General features: G+C 41.5%; 1 protein-coding gene across 1 annotated transcript in view; it reads left to right on the top strand.

The window, feature by feature from the left end:
- nup210 (nucleoporin 210) overlaps positions 1-21,742 on the top strand; it is a 116,772-nt gene that overhangs the window by 2,034 nt on the left and 92,996 nt on the right. The window contains exons 2-4 of the mRNA XM_048606719.1: positions 15,728-15,864; positions 16,904-17,035; positions 20,996-21,092. Coding sequence (XP_048462676.1) covers positions 15,728-15,864; positions 16,904-17,035; positions 20,996-21,092 — 366 coding nt within the window. The remainder of the gene's footprint in view (positions 1-15,727; positions 15,865-16,903; positions 17,036-20,995; positions 21,093-21,742) is intronic.

Raw genomic sequence — 21,742 nt, 5'->3', positions numbered from 1 at the left:
CATGATTTTTGCTTTATCCGTTCACGTTACGAGAAAATACGACCCCATAACAAATCTGAAGCCTCTTCTCTCAGCTCACTTGCTGTCTGAAGAAACATTATTATTGCCTGGGGATCAGTTGAAAAAACTTGATTGATGGATAGAGTTTTCCTTATGGAGTGGTACTAAGGATGGTAATCCCAAGGTGGATCAGTGGGCCAGGATTTTTTCATCTCTCGGTCAGAAAAAGTATAATGGGCTGAATAGCCTGTTATTATGTTTCTAAGAAGAGGAAACACAGTGTGTTCTTACATTGGGTCATTAGCTTGTAACTTTTTGTTGTAAGTGTAACTCAAATATGTTGTGGGCCAATATTTTAAAGGCTTAATCTCCTGACTGGTATCTGTACAAGTTGCTTCTGTTTGAGAGTTACTATGAGTACAGCACAAATCCACTTGCACATCAGTTGCAAAGCTAAATGACACTTCCTGTCAGAAGCAGGAAGATTGGGCCCTGATAACATATCTTATTCTTCTGTTAAGTATTTGTGCAAAACTCCAATCACTATCTTTTGATTCTGGGTTGAAATGGTAGTGTAAATACACTAAAGAATATGGAAATAAGTTGTCATTGTGGACGAGGGAGCCACAGTTGGAATTAGACTTTTGGGGTTAAAGTGGAAAGCATGTTATTATGGTTGAAGCAGAAATATTTTAAAATACTGGAAAGTACACCTGGAGACAGTCAAAATCACATGGAAAATGGGAGGAAGAGTCAACCTTGTGCTTTGATGAATTTGTCCCTTGTTCAATGTAACGGTGGCTGATTTACTTCAACTCTACTGGCTTGCACTGTTCCCACAGTTCTTAGATTCCTTGATCAAAGAGAAAAACGAATAATTTCCCTTGTATCAACTTTGAACACTAACAGCTTTTTGTATTCTGTCTTTTGTATCCAAAGAACCGTAACAAGAAACAGTTTTGTTTTAAAATAATAGTATTACAAAATAAGTTCCTTTAAACTCCATTTTTGTGATCTGTTATGTATTTACAGCATGTTTAATAGTTAGTCATAGTTGTACAGCATGGAACCAGACCCTTCAGTCCAACTCGTCCATGCAGACCAGATATCCTGAACTGATCTACTCCCATTTGGCCCATATCCCAGTGCTTCTTATTCATGTATCCATCCAGATATCTTTTGAATGTTATAATTGCACTCACCACCTCTGCCAACTCATTCCATACACTCACCACCCTGTATGTGGAAAAAGTTGTTGCTCAGATCCTTTTTGAACTTTCTCCTCTCATCTTAAACCTGTGCCCTCCTAGTTTTGGACTCCCGTACCCTGGGAAAAAGACCTTGGCTATTTACCTTAGCCATGCCCCTCATGATTTTATAAACCTCTATAAGGTCACCCCTCAGCCTCCAATGCTCCAGGGAAAAAAAAACGAGCTCATTCAGCCTCTCCCTATAGCTCAAACCCTCCAGTCCTGGCAACATCCTTTTAAAAGTTTTCTGGACCCTTTCAAGTTTAACAAAATCTTTCCTATAGCAGGGAGCCCAGAATTATTTCTGAAACAAAAACAGAAATTGCTGGAGAAACTCAACAGATCTGGCAGCAACTGTGGTGAGAAGTGTTCCCTCCCCACAGATGTAGCCAGAGATTCTGTAGCTATTTCTTTTAGAGTATGTAGAGCCGACACAAATTTGAAAACAATAGCGTATATCTTTATGTAAAAGTTCTTGAATTTCTCAGATCATTTTTTTCATTTTCATGTGTTAATGCATATTTTTAATTTTAAAAAAAAATCTCCCCGATTTAATTCCTGGGCAAATCAGATTTGAGACTGAAACCTACCTTGATAGGTCATATTTTCTTTTCACTTTATTTGAGACTTGTGTTTGAAAGACAAAGCACAATGCTGCACTTTTGCTTTTAACAATGGAAGAGAAGGCTAATGTTTAAAAGAAATTAAGATACAGTAGCTTGCCTCATTCAGTTTATATTCAACACAATCTGAAAGATCACAGCAGGTCAGGCAGCATCAAAGGAGCAAGTAAGCTGATGTTTCATTCGGGACCCTTCACGAAACGTCAGCTTTCCTGCTCCTCTGATGCAGCCTGACCTGTGTTCCTCCAACTCCACACTGTGTTATCTCTGACTCCAGCATCAGCAGTTCTTACTATCTCTCAATCTGAAAGATCTATCCTGACGTCATCACGTTACAGTGCTCAAACACCAGAGAAAATTGCCTTCTTCACATCTGTAAGTTTGAAATAACTGTTTCTTTCAATTTATTGTCTTGGGAAATTGAGAGTCTGTTCCTTGAGTATTCACATGATTGAGATTTCACAGTTAACAAGGTGTAGAGCTGGATGAACACAGCAGGCCAGGCAGCATCAGAGGAGCAGGAAGGCTGACGTTTCGGGCCTAGACCCTTCTTCAGAAATGGGGGAGGGGAAGGGGGTTCTGAAATAAATAGGGAGAGAGGGGGAGGCGGGGAGAAGATAGGTGGAGAGGAGACAGACAGGTCAAAGAGGCGGGGATGGAGCAAGTAAAGGTAAGTGTAGGTGGGGAGGTAGGAGGAGATAGGTCAGTCCAGGGAGGATGGACAGGTCAAGGGGGTGGGATGAGGTTAGTAGGTAGGAGATGGGGGTGGGGCTTGAGGTGGGAGGAGGGGATAGGTGGGAGGAAGGACAGGTTAGGGAGGCGGGGACGAGCTGGGCTGGTTTTGGGATGCGGTAGGGGGAGGGGAGATTTTGAAGCTTGTGAAGTCCACATTGATACCATCGGGCTGCAGGGTTCCCAAGCGGAATATGAGTTGCTGTTTCTGCAACCTTCGGGTAGCTCGTTGTGGCACTGCAGGAGGCCAGGGTTGGACCTGTCGTCTGCGGAATGGGAGGGGGAGTTGAAATGGTTCGCGACTGGGAGGTGCAGTTGTTGAGTGCGAACCGGCGTAGGTGTTCTGCAAAGCTGTCCCCAAGCCTCCGCTTGGTTTCCCCGATGTAGAGGAGGCCACAACGGGAACAGCGGATGCAGTATACCACATTAGCAGATGTGCAGGTGAACATCTGCTTGATGTGGAAAGTCTTCTTGGGGATGAGGGGGGAGGTGTAGGGGCAGGTGTAGCACTTCCTGCGGTTGCAGGGAAAAGTGCCGGGATTGGTGGGGCTGGAGGGGAGTGTGGAGTGGACAAGGGAGTCACGGAGAGAGTGGTCCCTCCGGAAAGCAGATAAGGGTGGGGAGGGAAAGATGTCTTTGGTGGTGGGGTCGGATTGCAGTTGGCGGAAGTGTCGGAGGATGATGTGTTGGATCCGGAGGTTGGTAGGGTGGTACGTGAGGACAAGGGGGATTCTGTTTTGGTTGTTATTGCGGGGAGGGGGTGTGAGGGATGAGTTGCGGGAAATGCGGGGGACACGGTCGAGGGTGTTCTCGACCACTGAGGGGGGAATGTTGCGGTCCTTGAAAAACGAGGACATCTGAGATGTACGGGAGTGGAATGCCTCCTCCTGGGAGCAGATGCGGTGGAGGCGAAGGAATTGGGAATAGGGGATGGCATTTTTGCAGGAAGGTGGGTGGAAGAAGGTGTATTCTAGGTAGCTGTGGGAGTCGGTGGGCTTGAAATGGATATCGGTTTCTAGGTGATTGCCGGAGATGGACATGGAGACGGAGAGGTCCAGGAAGGAGAGAGAGGTATTAGAGATGGTCCAGGTGAACTTAATGTTGGGGTGGAAGGTGTTGGTGAAGTGGATGAACTGTTCGAGCTCCTCGTGGGAGCACGAGGCGGTGCCGATACAGTCTTCAATGTAACGGAGGAAGAGGTGGGGTTTCGGGCCAGTGTAGGTATGGAAGAGGGATTGTTCCACGTAACCTACAAAGAGACAGGCATAGCTTGGGCCCATGCGGGTACCCATGGCCACCCCCTTTGTCTGTAGGAAGTGGGAGGAATTGAAAGAGAAGTTGTTGAGGGTGAAGACGAGTTCGGCTAAGCGGATGAGGGTGTCACTGGAGGGGGACTGGTCGGGCCTGCAGGACAGGAAGAAGTGGAGGGCCTTTAGGCCATCTGTATGGGGAATGCAGGCATATAGGGACTGGACGTCCATGGTAAAGATGAGGTGTTGGGGACCGGGGAATTGGAAGTTCTGGAGGAGGTGGAGGGCGTGGGTGGTGTCACGGACGTAGGTAGGGACTTCCTGGACCAAGGGGGAGAAAATGGAGTCGAGATAGGTGGAGATAAGTTCGGTGGGGCAGGAGTAGGCGGAGACAATGGGTCGACCAGGGCAGTCAGGTTTGTGGATTTTGGGAAGGAGATAGAAGCGGGCGGTGCGGGGTTGGGGAACAATGAGGTTGGAGGCTGTGGGTGGGAGGTCACCTGAATTGATGAGGTTGTGGATGGTTTGGGAGATGATGGTTTGGTGGTCAGGGGTGGGGTCATGATCAAGGGGGCGGTAGGAGGAGGTGTCGGAGAGTTGGCGCCTGGCCTCGGATGTAGAGGTCAGAGCGCCATACTACAACAGCGCCTCCCTTGTCCGCAGGTTTTATGGTGAGGTTGGGATTGGAGCGGAGGGCTGCACGTTCTGCAGGGGAGAGGTTGGAGTGGGTGAGAGGGGTGGAGAGGTTGAGGCGATTGATGTCTCGACGGCAGTTGGAGATGAAGAGGTCGAGGGAGGGTAGGAGGCCTTGGAGTGGTGTCCAGGAGGAGGGGGTGTGTTGGAGGCGGGAGAAGGGGTCAGTAGAGGGTGGTTAGGCTCACGGTTGAAGAAGTAAACGCGGAGGCGGCGGAAAAACTGCTCTATGTCAAAACATGACCGGTATTCATTGATGTGTGGATAGAGGGGGACAAAGGTGAGCTCTTCACTGAGGACTGACCGTTCGTCCTCAGTAAGGGGGAGGTCTAGGGGGATGGTGAAGACTTGGCAGGGCCGGGTGTTGCTGTCTCCTCTGGAGCTGCTGGCTATTGAGGCAGTGGGTGGAGCGATGTTGGCGTCGGCTGTGGGAGGAGTTGCGTCAGCAGTGACCCACCTTCCTGCAAAAAATGCCATCCCCTATTCCCAATTCCTTTGCCTCCACCGCATCTGCTTCCAGGATGAGGCATTCCACTCCCGTACATCTCAGATGTCCTCGGTTTTCAAGGACCGCAACCTCCGCCCGCCTCCGTGGTCGAGAACACCCTCGACCGTGTCTCCCGCATTTCCTGCAACTCATCCCTCACACCCCCTCCCCGCAATAACAACCAAAACAGAATCCCCCTTGTCCTCACGTACCACCCTACCAACCTCCGGATCCAACACATCATCCTCCGACACTTCCGCCAACTGCAATCCGACCCCACCACCAAAGACATCTTTCCCTCCCCACCCTTATCTGCTTTCCGGAGGGACCACTCTCTCCGTGACTCCCTTGTCCACTCCACACTCCCCTCCAGCCCCACCAATCCCGGCACTTTTCCCTGCAACCGCAGGAAGTGCTACACCTGCCCCTACACCTCCCCCCTCACCCCCAAGAAGACTTTCCACATCAAGCAGATGTTCACCTGCACATCTGCTAATGTGGTATACTGCATCCGCTGTTCCCGTTGTGGCCTCCTCTACATCGGGGAAACCAAGCGGAGGCTTGGGGACAGCTTTGCAGAACACCTACGCCGGTTCGCACTCAACAACTGCACCTCCCAGTCGCGAACCATTTCAACTCCCCCTCCCATTCCGCAGACGACAGGTCCATCCCTGGCCTCCTGCAGTGCCACAACGAGCTACCCGAAGGTTGCAGGAACAGCAACTCATATTCCGCTTGGGAACCCTGCAGCCCAATGGTATCAATGTGGACTTCACAAGCTTCAAAATCTCCCCTCCCCCTACCACATCCCAAAACCAGCCCAGCTCGTCCCCGCCTCGCTAACCTGTCCTTCCTCCTACCTCTCCCCTCCTCCCACCTCAAGCCCCACCCCCATCTCCTACCTACTAACCTCATCCCGCCCCCTTGACTGTCCGTCCTCCCTGGACTGACCTATCCCCTCCCTACCTCCCCACCTACACTCACCTTTACTCGCTCCGTCCCCACGTCTTTGACCTGTCTGTCTCCTCTCCACCTATCTTCTCCTCTATCCATCTTCTATCTGCCTCCCCCTCTCTCCATATTTATTTCAGAACCCCCTTCCCCTCCCCCATTTCTGAAGAAGGGTCTAGGCCCGAAACGTCAGCCTTCCTGCTCCTCTGATGCTGCTTGGCCTGCTGTGTTCATCTTCCTCTACACCTTGTTATCTCAGATTCTCCAGCATCTACAGTTCCTACTATCTCTGCGATTTCACAGTTCCTGGTTTCTAACCAAACACTTCTAATCTGGTACTTTGAAACTATAATCCTTACATTGAGGTAGTCCATTTCCTAACTTTTTTCTGAAACAACTCCTTTTTCTGGGAGAACCTCCTTCGTGCATCCAACTTCTGATGTTTCTGCAAATTGGAAAGACAACAACTTCTCAAGCTACAAGTTGCTCACCTAAAGCAAGTTTGTGCTCTTCAAAGTTTAGCCTATCTGCTCATGAACTCTTCCAATGCAAACAAATATCTGTTATCACCTTAAAAAGAAATGGCTCCAGAAAGACTGGCAAGTTACTTATTAAACTTTGTACACAAGTCAAAACACTCATGCCACTAGTTCAGAACACAAAGTGTAAAATAACTTTTATTAAAATATGTGTAAATCTCATCTTGAGTCACTACCTGAACACAGAACTAAAGACATACAGAAAGTGTGACAATTCGCTTGATTAGAAAAGGATGAGTTTGGGAAGATGGAATAGGGAGTTTCTTAAACCACTCTCTTGGATTTGTGAAACAAGATTTACTGATTTAAGAGAAAGCTGAAAGTTTCAGTTTCAGGGATAGGTTTGTAAAGTTAGGCTGCTCTTGGGAAAGAGTAGATTGAGAGAAGATTTGATGAGAGATGTTAAATGTTATGGGTACAGAAAAGTAGATGGGAATAAATTGTTCCACAAAGTGTCAAGAACCAGATGGCGCTGATTTAAGATGATGGGAAAAGAATCAGAGGAGTGACATAGGGGTGGGGGAGAAAAATCCTTTCTGTACAGTGATTGGCAAGGACCTAGAATTCACTATCAAAAAGTACGGTGGTGGCACATTCAAAATGAAATGAACAATTATTGAAGAGGAAAATGTTTCTGAACAGCCTTCCAAAGGCTTTGGGAGTGAGATTAATTGTGTAAAGCTAATATGGACACTGGATCACTTGCCTTCCTGCTTTGCTGTAATTGTTATAGGATTTTGATGCTTTTCACTCCAAGTCTGTTATGCATGTGAGAGCTATTTGTTTGTTCTTATTTTGCCCTAATTTGATACAACTAAGAGTTTCAGGATTTTCAGAATTCTTTGATTTAATTTATTATTGTCACATGTACCGAGATACAGCAAAAAGATTGTGTGCTGACCAGACCAATCATACCTTTTGTATAAGTGCACCAGGGTAATTGAACAGAATGTAGAATATAGTGTTACAGCTACAGAGAAGGTGCAGAGGAAGATTAACTGAAGATGAAAAAATAATCTAATTTTAAGTCACAGATTTTAATGATTATCACACTGAACCTGAATTTGTACACTCAGATCATCAGAGCTGTATCATACAATTTCACATCTATACATAGTTCAAGTTTTCTACAACTGAGTGATTTTTCTTTTAACACAATTAATCTGGATATCTTGTATGGTTATTTTAATTAAGTCCCTGTTTGCTGAGATCAGTAATGGATGTCAGTGTTGTTGTGAACTAATTGCATGCTCACAATTCATGGGGGACGATATTTTCAGACGAATTGTTTGTAGAAAAATGATCTACGTTGCTTACTGACAATTTAATGAGATTGCTGTAATAAATGGCAATGCCTGAAGCCTAAAGCTGATTTACAAATAATATTTCATTCGGCACATTCAAATTTACTACATTCTCTACTAGTTCAGATTGTGTTTTGTACAAAAAATGTTATATAGTTCTCTCAGCATTTTTCATTAAATGCTATGTCATTCAAGGTTATATTGAAGTATGCCAACTGTTTTTAAGGGTAAATTAGAGGTTTTAAGCAAATGAAGTTAGGGACTGTACCAGTGATGAGAGAAGTTAAATTAATTCATAGCAGTAAGGCTATAAAAGACAAAGCAAAAAGATGCCCATCTAATGAACCATGGCAGAACATAAAATGGGGGAGTAGGAATTTGAATGTGAATTATAGAAGGAGCTGGACTACCTTTTTGCGTTGGCTGGTGGGGTGTTAATTAATTTGGAAGAATAGGATGCATGAAATCATGTGAGGGCAAGGGAGGTAAGGTAGTCGGAGGGATGGTGGTAAACATGGTACTTACATTTTGAAATTTGACGAATGTTTTGTTTACCATGTGCAGTATTTGATCAATAATGTTAAAGTACATGGATCAGTAAAGCAAACTATTATCGTTATAATGTTTTATAGCTTCTGTTTTGGATATAGAATTGTAGAATCCCTATAGCACAGATGGAGACCATTTGAACCATTGAGGACCAACACTCCCAAAAAACATAGATTAGCTATGAAGCTCCTTGTGAGGAAGAAAGCTGTATACTGTAGTAAGATTGAATGCCATTATTATCTGGAGAAGTCAAGGAATTGTCAAGGGTGGCAAACATGGCCACTGGTAAGATACTGAGAAGTGTAGAGAAATGGAGGGACTTTGAATGTTCAAAGATCCTTGATGATCCCCTTTTACTCAAGGGGCAGCAATGGCCTAGCATGTTATTGCTGGACTGTTAATCCAGAGACCCAGGTAATATTTTAGGGAATTGGTTAGAGTCGTGGCATGGCAGATGGTGGAATTTGAATTCAGTAAAAATCTGGAATTAAAACTCTAACGATGACCTTGAATCCATTGTCAATTGTCAGCAAAAATCCCTCTGGTTCACTAATCCCTTCGTAGAGAAGGAAACTGCCATCCTTGCCTGGTCTGGCCTACATGTGACTCCAGACCCACAGTAATGTCGTTGATGCTTAAGTGCCCTGTGGGCAATTGGGGCTGAGCAATGGTCTAGCTAGTGATGTCCAGATCCCATGAATGAATATTTAAAAAAAAAGATAGTCTAGTAGATGATTTTGAAAGTATAGGGATATATTACTGAATCACAGACGATAGGAATAGAGAGTTATGCTGTATAGAACACCTGTTAAACAGCAACCACAGCTTTGTGTTTCTGGTCACAATTCTAGGAAGGATGTAATCATGCAAGAGAGGGTACAGAAGAAAGTTACAAGAGGAATTTGCCAGAAATGGAGAACTTTAGCTATGACGCACATTTGGACAGATGGGAATTTGTTTTCCTTGGAACAGATGACTGAAGAGAAATTTAAGTGAGGCATGTAGAATTGAGGACCTAGATATTCTTGGGTAGGAGTGACCTGTTTCCCTTGGAAGATAACTCAAAGATGAGAGGGCGTAAATTTGAACTACTGTAAAATCACATTAATTTGAAATGCAGGGGGAAGGTTTGTGTTAAGTGGAGCTTCAAGGTGGTTGAGGATGATGCTGTATATCCTGTTTATGCCTACAAACTTACCCTTGCAAAAAAAACTAAAAGTCAGTAAAATATGAAAAGAAAATTTCATTTTCAATTTGTTTACAACTTGCAATGCCCTGACCCAGTAAGAGGCATTGAAAAAGGTTTAAAGTTAGCACCGGAAAAACTCGGTAATCTTTTTCTGCTTATCGTGTTGTCTTTGGACAGTCTGCCATGTAACCATTGCAGTCAAATGTCTTTTCGTGCTGCAGTACAAATAATCTGATTATCTTTAGGACCTTAGGGACTTCAATTAGGGAAACTGGCAGGTGAGTGGGCAGGCATCTATTGTTTCCTTCAGGGTTATTGGGCTTTTCAGTTGACCGTGCATCTCTGATTACTTCATCTGTTGGTTCTTTTGTGCAATGTCATCCAATTTTCATAAATTTCCATGGCGATCTCTCCTGGAGTTTCCATATTGGCCTCATATTGGGCTAGTTGACATCATCCTGCTCCTAATTCTGTGTCTTGCACAGTTATAACCTGTTTAAACCCGATGTGAAGGAAGTCACAACTGTTAATTACTCTGACGTCTAAAGCAATGAACATGACCTCTAAATTGTCTGACGGGTCACTGGACCGAAGCGTTAATTCTGCTTTCTCTCCGTTGAGACTGCCGAGCTTCTTTAGCAGTTTCCTTTTTTTGTTTCATATTTTCAGCATAGCTTTTCTCCTCTAAAGCAGTTGGTTTGTGTGTCTTTCTTTATCAGTGGGTTCTATAATGTGAGAGATGAAGTACGGTCAGCAGTTGGATTGTAGTTTTCTAATGAGCTCTGATCCATTGGTTGGTTTTTTTAGGAGGCAAGAATACCAGCTTGACGTTATTTACAGTGCTCAGTGCCATTATCTGTAAGGAGGATAACCTTCTGTATCCTTTGGTACATTTTGTTCTCCTCCTGACCTATGTCTCAAAAGTGCTAGAAGTTGACCATGTGGTTTTGTTATAGAAACAGAAAATGGTGGAGAAATGCAGCCAGTTTGGCAGTATCTGTGAAGAGGGAAACTGAGCTGAACCTTCAAATCTGATATGACTCTCATTTAGAATTCCTGAAGTCTTTGTTTCAGTTTTCTTGCATTTTCAGTATTGTTGTTTTTATTTAGCCAATTTTTTTAGCCACATACTAATTAAGGTGTTGACATTTGCAAAGCAGTGTGGCTTCTTCGACTTTGCTATTGTAAGAAATGACAGCTTTTTCGTGCCATCCATGTTGATGCAAACCATAGCAATGACAAGTTTCATCTTTTTAACACGAGTGTGATCAGGTAAAAGGTTGTAAAACCATTCGTTTTCATCTGTCACAAAAATGTCCCTTCCTGTAAAGGGTGAGTATTAACCCTTTATTTCCATGTAGACCAGATGAGACTCAGTTTCCTTAGTTTAAATGTTTACTTATGCATGGGAGATATCCAAAACTGGTGTACAACTGAAATCTCAAGAAAAAAGGTTTTGTACTAGTTTTACAAATAACAAACTTCCAATCAATGACTTACACTTTATTCACTCCTAACTTTACCCAATCATGTTTGCATGGTTTAGATGCCAAGTTAGTACATGCGATATATTATCCAAACCAGTAAATGTGATCATATTTATCCAATCGTATCTTGACATGTCCACATCTCATACTGTTAATGTGTATCATAGAATCTTAAGAATCCCTACTGTATGGAAACAGGCCATTTGGCCCAACTAGTCCATAACGCCCCTCCAAAGAGCATCCCACCCAGACCCATCCCTCTTCCCTGTAACCCTGCATTTCCCATGTCTAATCCATCTAACTTACACATCCCTGGACACTACGGGTAACTTAGCATGGCCAGTCCACCTAACCTACACATCTTTGGACTGTGGGAGGAAACCAGAGCACCTGGAGGAAACCCACGCAGACGTGGGGAGAATGTGCAAACTCCACACAGACAGTCACCCGAGGGTGGAATTGAACCCAGGTCCCTGGTGCTGTGAGGCAGCAGTACTAATCACTGAGCCACCATGCCGCCCCAACTTGTTACTGGAAACCTCAACTGGTTTAACCACTCCCCCCCCCACCACCGCCAATCATCATCAGTACCACCTACTACCTATTTTCCAATTTAGTAGATACTTGTTCAGTGATGCATGACACCATTACACAGCTAGTCATCTGTCATTGCTTATCTACTGCACCCTTGCCACTTAGTGCACAGAAGGCAATGTCATGTTCTGCCTTGACTTGAATTAGTCCAGCTATTCGTTAATAGACGTCAACACTTTTTTTGGCCCTGAGTCTCAGGCTTCCCTTCCCCTTCCCTTCTCTGTGAGCTCAGACAATTCTCTGCTTGAATTTCCTTGAACCACATTGGCAAAGCTTTGTCCATGTCAGCCATTCTCATCCTCTTCTTTGCTGGAGAGAGTTTCTACTTGTTGAACTGCTGCACCTTGTGATTCAGAATGGTTGACAAACCCTGTGTTGGAATCTCCCTTTCATCTGTGATCATTTTTGTTTTACATCGCTGTTTTTCACTTGTTTTATCAACTTCACTTTGTCTCCAATTGACAGAACCTTTAACTTTCTCTCCAGTTTAGCCACGCAGAGTTTCACAGCGACCTTGATGTCGATGATGGCTTGCCAGTGATTTTGTGCTGCGGCCTAGTTCTGCTCTGGTCAATGTGGATATAAGCTTGCATGAGTTCAGATAATCTAGAGTTATCTGTTGGAACTTTGGAACTGGCATCATTCTATCAGGTTTCCAATTCTGACATGAACAGTTGACAAATTCAACACAACTGGAGTTTCAAATTATCCAATTTTTAATTTATTGTGCTTTCATTATAATTTGTAGAAAAGATAAAGTGAAGTCACGAAGAAAGTGTGTTATGCACCTTGATAGTGTAGGGTGTACAGAATTTTCTGCTTGAAAGGGTGGTAGAGCCAGAAATCCTCAGCATGCTAAGGGATCAGGATAGATAGGGAGAAAATATTCCTGTTTTTAAAAGGATTATTTAAAACTGGAGAGCACAGACTTAAAGGCTTTTTTTTTTGGGGAGGGTAAAAAAAGAAACAAATGCCCAGTACAATAAAATCCCTTCTGTCTTTGAGTAGTGAGGATCTTGAATGTGCTGGCTGGAAAAAAAGAATTTTTTATCAGTCTGTTCAGAGTTGCTATCTCACACCTCTGGGGCAGGTGGGACTTGAACCCAGGCCTCCCAGCCCTGGGGTAGGGACACAACCACTTCACTACAAGAGAGTGTTAGAGGCAAATTCACCTGAAGCATTTAAGAGGGCATTTGATGCTTAAATTAAATAGAAGCAATGAACAGGAATATGGAGGAGAGGCAGGCGATTGGCACCAAGTTAAAATGTTCAGAGAGCTGGCATAGACACAATGGGCCAAATGGTCTCGTTCTGCACTGTACTGGTTCTGTGAATAAACAAAACTGAACTTTCTAGGTGGTAATTTGGATGGTTATTCATCTCTAACATAATTATAACAGTTTACAAATCCAAAGTGCTTCCTTGCTGGAAAAAAGTCTACTGATACCTGAGTTCATGAAAATGTAAGCACAGCTTACATTTAAGTTTTGCAATTATTTTGTATGCTTCATGATTTTAATTATTAAAGCACATGGCTTAGTCAGTTACACTGACTGCAAGCAGTCCATTCATTTGGGCTCTACTATGCTGCCTGATCTTCATGAAAATGCTTCTACAAGTGCATCAGGTCCTTGGGGTAGATTGTTTCATTGCCTGTCCTTTCAAATAGACACCAATGTGTGCTTGGTTAGTGTTTAGAAGAACCTTGTTTGCCACGCATTGCTGGATCCTCATGGTCTTCCTGCCTCTGCACGCTAACCTCAAGACAGCTACCGTGACGAACAGCTCTGATCAGGCTGTTCCTAAGAGTACACAACATGATAACCTGTTACTAGGAAACCATCAACTCTCTGCAAGAAATTCATTGTCTGCTCAAAATATGTTGCCTTTCAGTACAAAAAGCTGTCCTGTTTTTCAGACTGACACATTCTAAGGTGCAATATTATATTCTGAGGGATGCACTAAAGCTTAAGACAGTCATTGCAAAAGCTCCGTGAAGGAAGACCATCATCTTGACATACTCTTACAAATTAGAATGAGGGGATGGAACGTGTTTTTGTTTAAAGTACCCTCTAGAATGTATGCACGGAGAACATTTGACATGAATTGCAAACAAATGTTATGAATATGCCCTGTAATGGCAAGTGTGGTGCAACACCTCATATACTGGTTGAAAAGAAAATGATTCGTATTGCTCTTTTCATAATGCCGTTTTTTTGAACAGTAATATACTTCTACAAATTCTGTATGTAAAGTATATTTTTGAGGAAAAAATAGTTCCTTAAACTGGCATCAAGAGGGAAGTGGAAATCGGTGATATTTAGACCGTTGCAGAATGTCTGCATAAATGATCTGTACTTAGGAATCAGATTTAATAATACAAGAAATTGTACGACTGCATCAAATTTGATGGTGTTGTTAACATGAGGGGGAATTGCAGCAAACTAGAAGAAGATTTTGAACTCGCAGATAGGATGTGTAATTGGTGAATGCGCTTCAATATAGATTGATGTGAGGTGATACGTTTTACTAAGAAGAATAGGGAAATAATATGTGGGGATACAATGTAAAAATGAATACAAATGTTACAGATTAATAAGGATGTTGTTCTAAAAAGTATAATAGAATTGTAAAGCGGAGAAGTTACATTAAAGTGTAGAATAACAGTCAGAAGTTCTGTCCTCAGTTTTAGAATAAATATAAGGAGCATTGGAGAAGTTGTAAACAAAACAATCACGAGTTAGCACCACCAAATCTGAGGATCTGTATTACCTAAAATTAAATAGGCTGGGCCTCTCTAGAAGACCACAACTGCGATTTAAGAGTGTTGTAGGTATGTTAAGGTTTCTATTGTTGAGGCAGGGGATAAAGTTAAGATATTATTAAATGAAATGGGGTACAGAAGAGAAAAAACTATGCAGAAAATGATTAGAATATGGAACTTCTTGCAACAAGAGCCAATGGGGACTAAAATCTAATGAGGGCAAATCTCAAATAAATGTGATAGAAGGGATTAGAAGATATTTTTGATGGGGTTAGATAAAGGTGAGAGGAGGCTGTGTGTGGAGCATAAACACAAAATGGACATTTGAGCTGATAGATAGTAAGAGCTGCCAATGCTGGAGTCAGAGGTAATACAGTGTGGAGCTGGAGGAACACATTAGGCCAGGCAGCATCAGAGGAGCAGGAAAGCTGGCGTTTCGGGTCGGAGAAGGGTCCTGACTCGAAACGTCAGCTTTCCTGCTCCTCTGATGTTGCCCGGCCTCCATATTTTGAACAGATAGTCCTGTTTCTGTGCTTTAAATACACTGTAATAGCATGCAATATTGGAACTTTAAGACTCACTATTAACTTTTCAAACTGGATGGAAATAACTCCAATCCATTGCTGTACCCTTTGCTTAAGATCAAATCTGTTTGGTTATGGCACAATTTGTTAGACCTCAGGTTTTTTTGTGCTGGGACAAAATGTCCTAAAATTGCAAAGCGAACAAAGCAAGACATCATTATGGATATGGCAAAGAGAAGACTGAAGGTATTGTCTTAACAATGAAATGGGCAAATGTTAAATCTCCAATGCGTGGCGAAAGAATTTAGGAGTTTATGGAATAACTCGTATCATTTAACCGTACAGCTGTTGAAATGTTTGCCTTCTGATTGCACTTCACGTCAATCATAAACCTTGACTTCAATTTTTAAAAAAAAAATTGCCTTGAGTGCCACTTTCCAATCAGTCAATGTATTAAATGCTTTCAAAAGGAAGAAACTTCTCCACAGTAATTTTTTTGGGGGTTTTTGTTATGAATGCTTCTACCACTAGGAAGTTTTGGGTGTGAAAATTTCTGTGACTGGCCAGAGTGAATTGTATAGCTTCTCCTTCCTGTTCCAAGCAAAGTGATTTGCTTTATCTTGCTGATTCGATTGTTGGTGAAGCTGAATATAGATGGGGAAAATCATACAATTTCATAACCTGACAGTTATGTAGCAAATTGCTGTTTTATGCTGCTGCTGTGAACATCTCTTAATTTCAGTTTAATTACAGTATCAAAGAAAAGTTTGATCATTCTCCTTTTTTGCCAGGTGGTCAACAAGGCCAGAGGTTGCGAGTATTGAACTAATAAACCCAAATGATCGACAGTGTTCACAGAGCGCAGTTGTTTTGGCACATGCATCTCAACCAGCACGTCTCACCAGTATTATCTTTGCTGAAGAAATAGGTATAATATTTCTGCATAAATGCCCGTGTTCTGAATGCTAAAATTTAACTATTGTGCAATAACATTACATTTTTGTTTTTAATCTCTCTTCGTCATTGTGTAAGCTTAGCCTCCAATTCTATGCTGAATAATAATCAATTTGAAAAATTTCTTAATTTTTAGCTCTTAATATGTACCTAACAAATTTTACTAAAGGATTGTTATGAAGTTTTAAATAGCCAAATGTTTGGTCAGCCATTATTATTTCTTGTCTAGCAGATGTATGAGTACATCTCATTCAAGCTGTATTGGATTTCTGTGTAATTCAACAGGGCTTGGCTTGGATTTGCCACATTTGTGCGCTTTAGCGCCTCTCTGCTTGCTTTTGAAAGCAGAGTTGACAATTTAAAATTGGTTAAACTTTTTACTGGCATGTACCAATGCTGTTTCGACCTTACAACATGAGATTTTTACTTATATTCTTCGCACATTTAGTGTGTTAATTGCTTAATGTTGTATTTTAAGCTGTACCTGTTAATAACTTGAATAGTTTTTGATTCATTGTAATTTGCAACATGCCATCTTGCTACATGCAAAGAACTTTGTGATTGTTACAGGCCCAACTGAACAGCACCCTTGGTTCTTTTATTTTCTTGGTTTGTGAATATCCTCATTCACTGCTAGCTTTGTTTCTACCTCCAATGGTTGAGAAACTGGGGATTTACAATTGTTTTTTGGATATTAAGGGTGAGAAATGATTGAATCATGGCAAGCACTTAAAAAAAGAGATTAAACATTTCAGCTAATGAGTTTTGAAGTGTCATAAATAAGATTAGGGAAATGGCTTGCTATTCCATGCAAAAGCCAACTAAATGCATCTTTTTTTTCCAAAAGAAGTAAATATAGGTAGTGTTTAAATTATTGTTTCCAGTTTGAAGATCTTGCATGGTTTAAATTGAGTTTGGTGATTGTTGGTATTTGTGAAATATGTTTTTTTTTTAACTTACTTGCCCTTGATTCCTCTTGTGTGTTTAAATGTCCAATTTTTCTCCTCCTGTAGCAATCGGGCGAGTATTACGGTGTGACGCAATCGTTGATGTCATCAGCGAGATTGAAATTGTGTCTACAACTCGTGAACTTTATTTGGAAGATTCTCCACTAAAATTGAGAATTCGAGCTTTGGATGCAGAAGGTGCATAATTTCTTAGCAATCAGCATTGAAATTTTGTACAGAGATAAATTCTGGACTGGGGTTCATGTCGTGCAATAGTAGTGGCCCTACCGTTACGTTTATCGCAAAGTGCTGGAGAAGCTCAGCAAGTGTGGCGGTCATCTTTAACTGTTTCTCTCTATACAGATGTGAGATCTGCTTTCTATTTCAGGAATCTCCATTATCTGCAGTAGTTTGTTTTCAGTTAAATTTTTGTGTTGATTTTCACTGCAGTGAATTTTCAAAAGTGAGGCACGTTGCATTTTCTTGTAAAGACAAAAAACATGACCAATGCAACGGTCAGGAAAAATCTCACTTTCAAAATTTGTCATTTTGCACTCCACAAAAATGTGTTGTTACATCCATTGTAGTGGGTTTCAGAAGTGGGTAAAATCTAGATTCTAATTACTTGAAAAACATGTGCTTTGTGAATGTTATGTACATGTGTTTGCATATTTAAGCATTAATTCTCATTTGGATGTGGATGACCAAATGGTTCAGTAGCTGAATCATGAAGAAAAATCAATGTTACTGAATCTTCATATAGTGAAATTATTTTTTTCTTTTACCCATGTTCAATTCTTGTCTTCACTCCAATGGGCTTACTGTGAGTGACAACTTATGGGCTATTAGGGATGGACCACAAATGATATTATTGTTGCATGGCCAACCATAAGCATTCAAAAACAAAAATAGAAATTGTAGAAGTTGTGTGAAAGTAATCCAAATGAATAGGCAGTTGCAGCATGACAAAGTGGAAATGACCAGTGTATTTACACCAAGCAAACATAATAGGTACAGGAAGAGTACCCATTCACACCGTTTTGTTTCCACGAATAAATCTTTGACGCAAGTCAGACTAACCCTTAACTCACGACTGTATGACTCTGTTTTTTGTAGCTACTCTGTATCACTGTTGCTATCCCCTGTCTTGAGCTAGTGTCCCTCTCTGCTTCCAGTTGCCTTATCTCAGCATTTCTTCTGATATGCCCAAATCCAGTTAATAACCCACACTGTTATTTATGTTCACTCCGAAATTTGCTGCTATAATCTTGTCATGGTGTTTCTCCATGAATTTCACCTTCCTTAATTTACAACATAATTAATCTAGTTTCTGCCAGTTGTAGATTATGCTTTTGAGAAGCTCAACACCGTCCAGTGCAAAACAACCTGCTTGATTCGCACCCCAACCACCCACCAGCTTGAGTATTCACTCCCTTCACCTGACACACAGTAGTAACAGTGTATACCACTACAAGATGCTCTGCAGCATTGCAGCACAGCTCCTTTGGCACCTTCCAAACCTGTGACCTCTACCACCAAGAAGTTGGAAGGCACCAGATACATGGGAACATCACCTGTAAGTTCCCCTCCAAGCTGCAGAGCACTTTGACTTTCAACTGGGCTGCTGTACATTCACTGCTGCTGGATCAAAATCTTGGCACTTGCCTTCATCAGTACTGGAGGTATACCACCAACAGAGAGGCAAAAGGAGGCAATTTGGCCCATCAGACCTCCATCAGGGATTGTACCATTTCAAGAAAGCAGCGCATCACCACTTTTGTAAAGGACATTGAGGATATGTAATAAATGCTGGCCGAGACAGTGCTCCTCGCATCACGTGAAAGATCTAGAGAATTGAACTGATCAATTCCCAAAATAAGACATTAGATTACTATGAGTAGCATTTTGAAAATCATGTTTGATTTTAATTGCAAGAAAATTTTATGTAATTGCTAGGAAATTATAGCAATGTTATTTAAGACTCACTGGTATTCTAGCAATGGTGTATTCTAGTTTTTTTTTCCCACCTTATGTTAACATGAATCTATGCTGCAGAGCTCCAGCCCTAGCCTCTGGATAGATGGTTCAGTGATATTTTCACTATGCCACCAGGTCTCCTATAGCAAGAAAATACTTGTATAAAAAGCTTATCAATGGAGAGGTCAGCACACTGCCTGAATTTACAGTTGAAGTTGCTGATCTTAAAGTTACCAGAACATCTAATTCACTGTAGGTCTTTATTTGAATTGCACTAGTGTAAAGTAAACATTGCCCAGCAAAGCGATAAAGCAAACTGATTTATTATTGATTCCTATAAAGATTTGAGTTTTAAAGCATAACTGATTTGCTCAAGTGAAGTAAACCAGGGGTCTGTCAGTTTTTTAACCAGGTGGCCTATTTAGAGGTCCAAGATGTGCTTTCTTTAAACTCTTGTTGCCTTTTAGTGCATTTTTAAAGCAACTTTTTTGTGTCCGTGGAAACTTGACCAAAGCATACATCTTCTAAATTAGACAGCAGGATATGACAACCCTTACCCATTACTGCCTGTGATGCAACACTTGTTTTGTTTCCTTGACACACAGTTTACTTTGTGAGCTATTTACTGCTGCTGCTATGGGTTTTCTTTCTTTCCCTGTTTTCTTTGCTAATCACACTTGAGGCAATTATAGTGACTTCATTCCTGTGGCCCTGGTTTTGAGTTAAGAAAATTCCCCAAAAAATCAGCCATGAGAGATTTGGTTTATTGCTGCACTGGGAGGTGAATGCACTAGTTGAGGCACAGTGATACTTCGGGGCAATCAACTCGAGGAGGGCCCCTTTGTGAAGTTGGGAATTTGTACCCCAAAAGTACAGTGTAGCTGGATTCCTGAGTGATGAAGGAACAGCAAGGATTCAGAAGTAGCAGTGTTGTTAAATTCTGTTTGGACACTTCACTCAGTGAACTGGGAGGGAAGAAGGCAATTTGAAGAAATACTTATGAGAAATGGTGGAAAGCAAGTGAAAAAATACCAACCATCCCTATTAGAAAGTGTATATAGCTGTAACAGTGCAAGAGCTGGATAGTGGAAAGGATGTATTCTTTTCCCTTGAGCAGAACTTTCATGCATATTGTAGATTTTAAATTATAACATTGAAAGTAAATATACTTTTATTTCAATAAGCAGTTTTCAAATATAATTGTTATCCTGAGGAATCTTGACCTTTGGAACTCTCTGCCTGAAAACATGGTAGAAGCAGAATATTGGAATATTTTGAAGTAGAGGTGGATGACTTTTTTTGTAAGCTCATGTTGAAATGTTATCTGGGTAGGCTGGATTGTGGATTTTAGGTTACAATTAGATCAGCAGTGATCTTTCTAACTAGTAGAGCAAGCTAAAGGGGCCAAATGGCCGCCTCTGACTGTTCGCAATACTTGAAATCCTGCAATGCATGTTGACTGCCCATTCAGTCCATTTTCCTATACTGTGCAGTGCAATATCAATCAGTCACTGTTTGAAAATTTGGAATCAGTTTCCTGAATGCATTTGGAAAGTAGACATAGTCATGCTAGTTATGTACCTCTTGGGTTGTAGAATCATTGCAATCATTATAATTACATTTTGCATTTGTATGTGTTCCACCAATATTTCATTTGTGCAGAAAATCAAAAGATTGAAACTCTTGTTGCCAACACTTCCTTATTTGCAAGATTTCTAAACAAGCCGGGTGTGCATTTTTTTGGAGTTACAATTTTAGATATGAAGAAGTCATGGCTGATCTAAGAATGTTGCATAATCAGAAAATTAGTTTAGCTCACTGAATATTTTTGAGCTTTGAAGAAAGAGCTAACCATTACTGACTGACACAACCTGTCCTATACTGCTAACAGTTTGTAGCAAAGTTGCACTGAATTTTGCAAATTGTCCCACTTTCTCAGCAAACACTGCTCCCTCCTATCATTAAAAAGTATTTTTCACCAAGATACTTTATTCAGTTTGAGAAGCATGAAGTTCTTCTATACTGGCTTTCATTTGGCTTTCAAGCATCTGTCGAGACTTGATTTTGAATGTCCTGAAATGGACACTGGTCACCATCACCTAGCTTTAATTTGCAACAATAGCAGCACAAATTTTTGCAGCTAGTGCTTTGATACTCATGCTGTCTTTGTCTCTTTCACAGGCAACACATTCAGCACATTGGCTGGATTAGCGTTTGAATGGAACATAGTAAAAGATACAGAAGCTGCTGGATATGCAGACTCTCACAATGCATTGCGGTAGGTATTTTTGTTAAACACAGGAAACTGAACAGAAGTAGGCCATTCAGCCTATCAAGCATACGCTGTCATCCAACATTACTATGGCTGATCCTCTATCTCAACACCACGTTCCCACTTTCTTCCCATACCTCTCAAATCTTCTTGCTTTGGATAATTATCTATTCCTTCTCTAAGAATATTTATTTGACTGTACCTCCACAACCTTCTGCAGTTAAGAAATCTACAGGTTCACCACCCTGTGAGTGAAGAAATTTCTCTTACCATGTATCCTGAAACTGTGACCCATTGTTCTGGCCTCCCCAGCCAGAGAGAACATCATGCTTGTATTATAAAGGGGAGGTTGCCTCCCCTTTGAGAACTAAAACCAGAACACCCAAAGTGAAGCACCTCGCCCTATAATCTGTAAAAAGAATGTGAAAAGTGGTGTAATCTGCCCTTCAGCAACTTCTAGTGATTAAGAAAAATAAATCCCTAACATTCACCTTACAATCAACAAGTAACAATTTATTTATCTAACTCTAACAGTGAACAAATTAACTAAACTATTAACAAACCAAATAAACCCCTTCTAACTATTCCTGAATAAAACAAGATGATTCTAATAGTATGTTGTTCCAATGAATACACGTTCCACTTATTTAAATAAA

Source organism: Rhincodon typus, chromosome 16, assembly GCF_021869965.1.
Source record: "Rhincodon typus isolate 14 chromosome 16, sRhiTyp1.1, whole genome shotgun sequence".
In the NCBI taxonomy this organism is placed as follows: Eukaryota; Metazoa; Chordata; class Chondrichthyes; order Orectolobiformes; family Rhincodontidae; genus Rhincodon; species Rhincodon typus.
The sequence above is the reverse complement of the archived record's forward strand: the minus strand, read 5'-3'. Positions and strand labels throughout refer to the sequence as shown.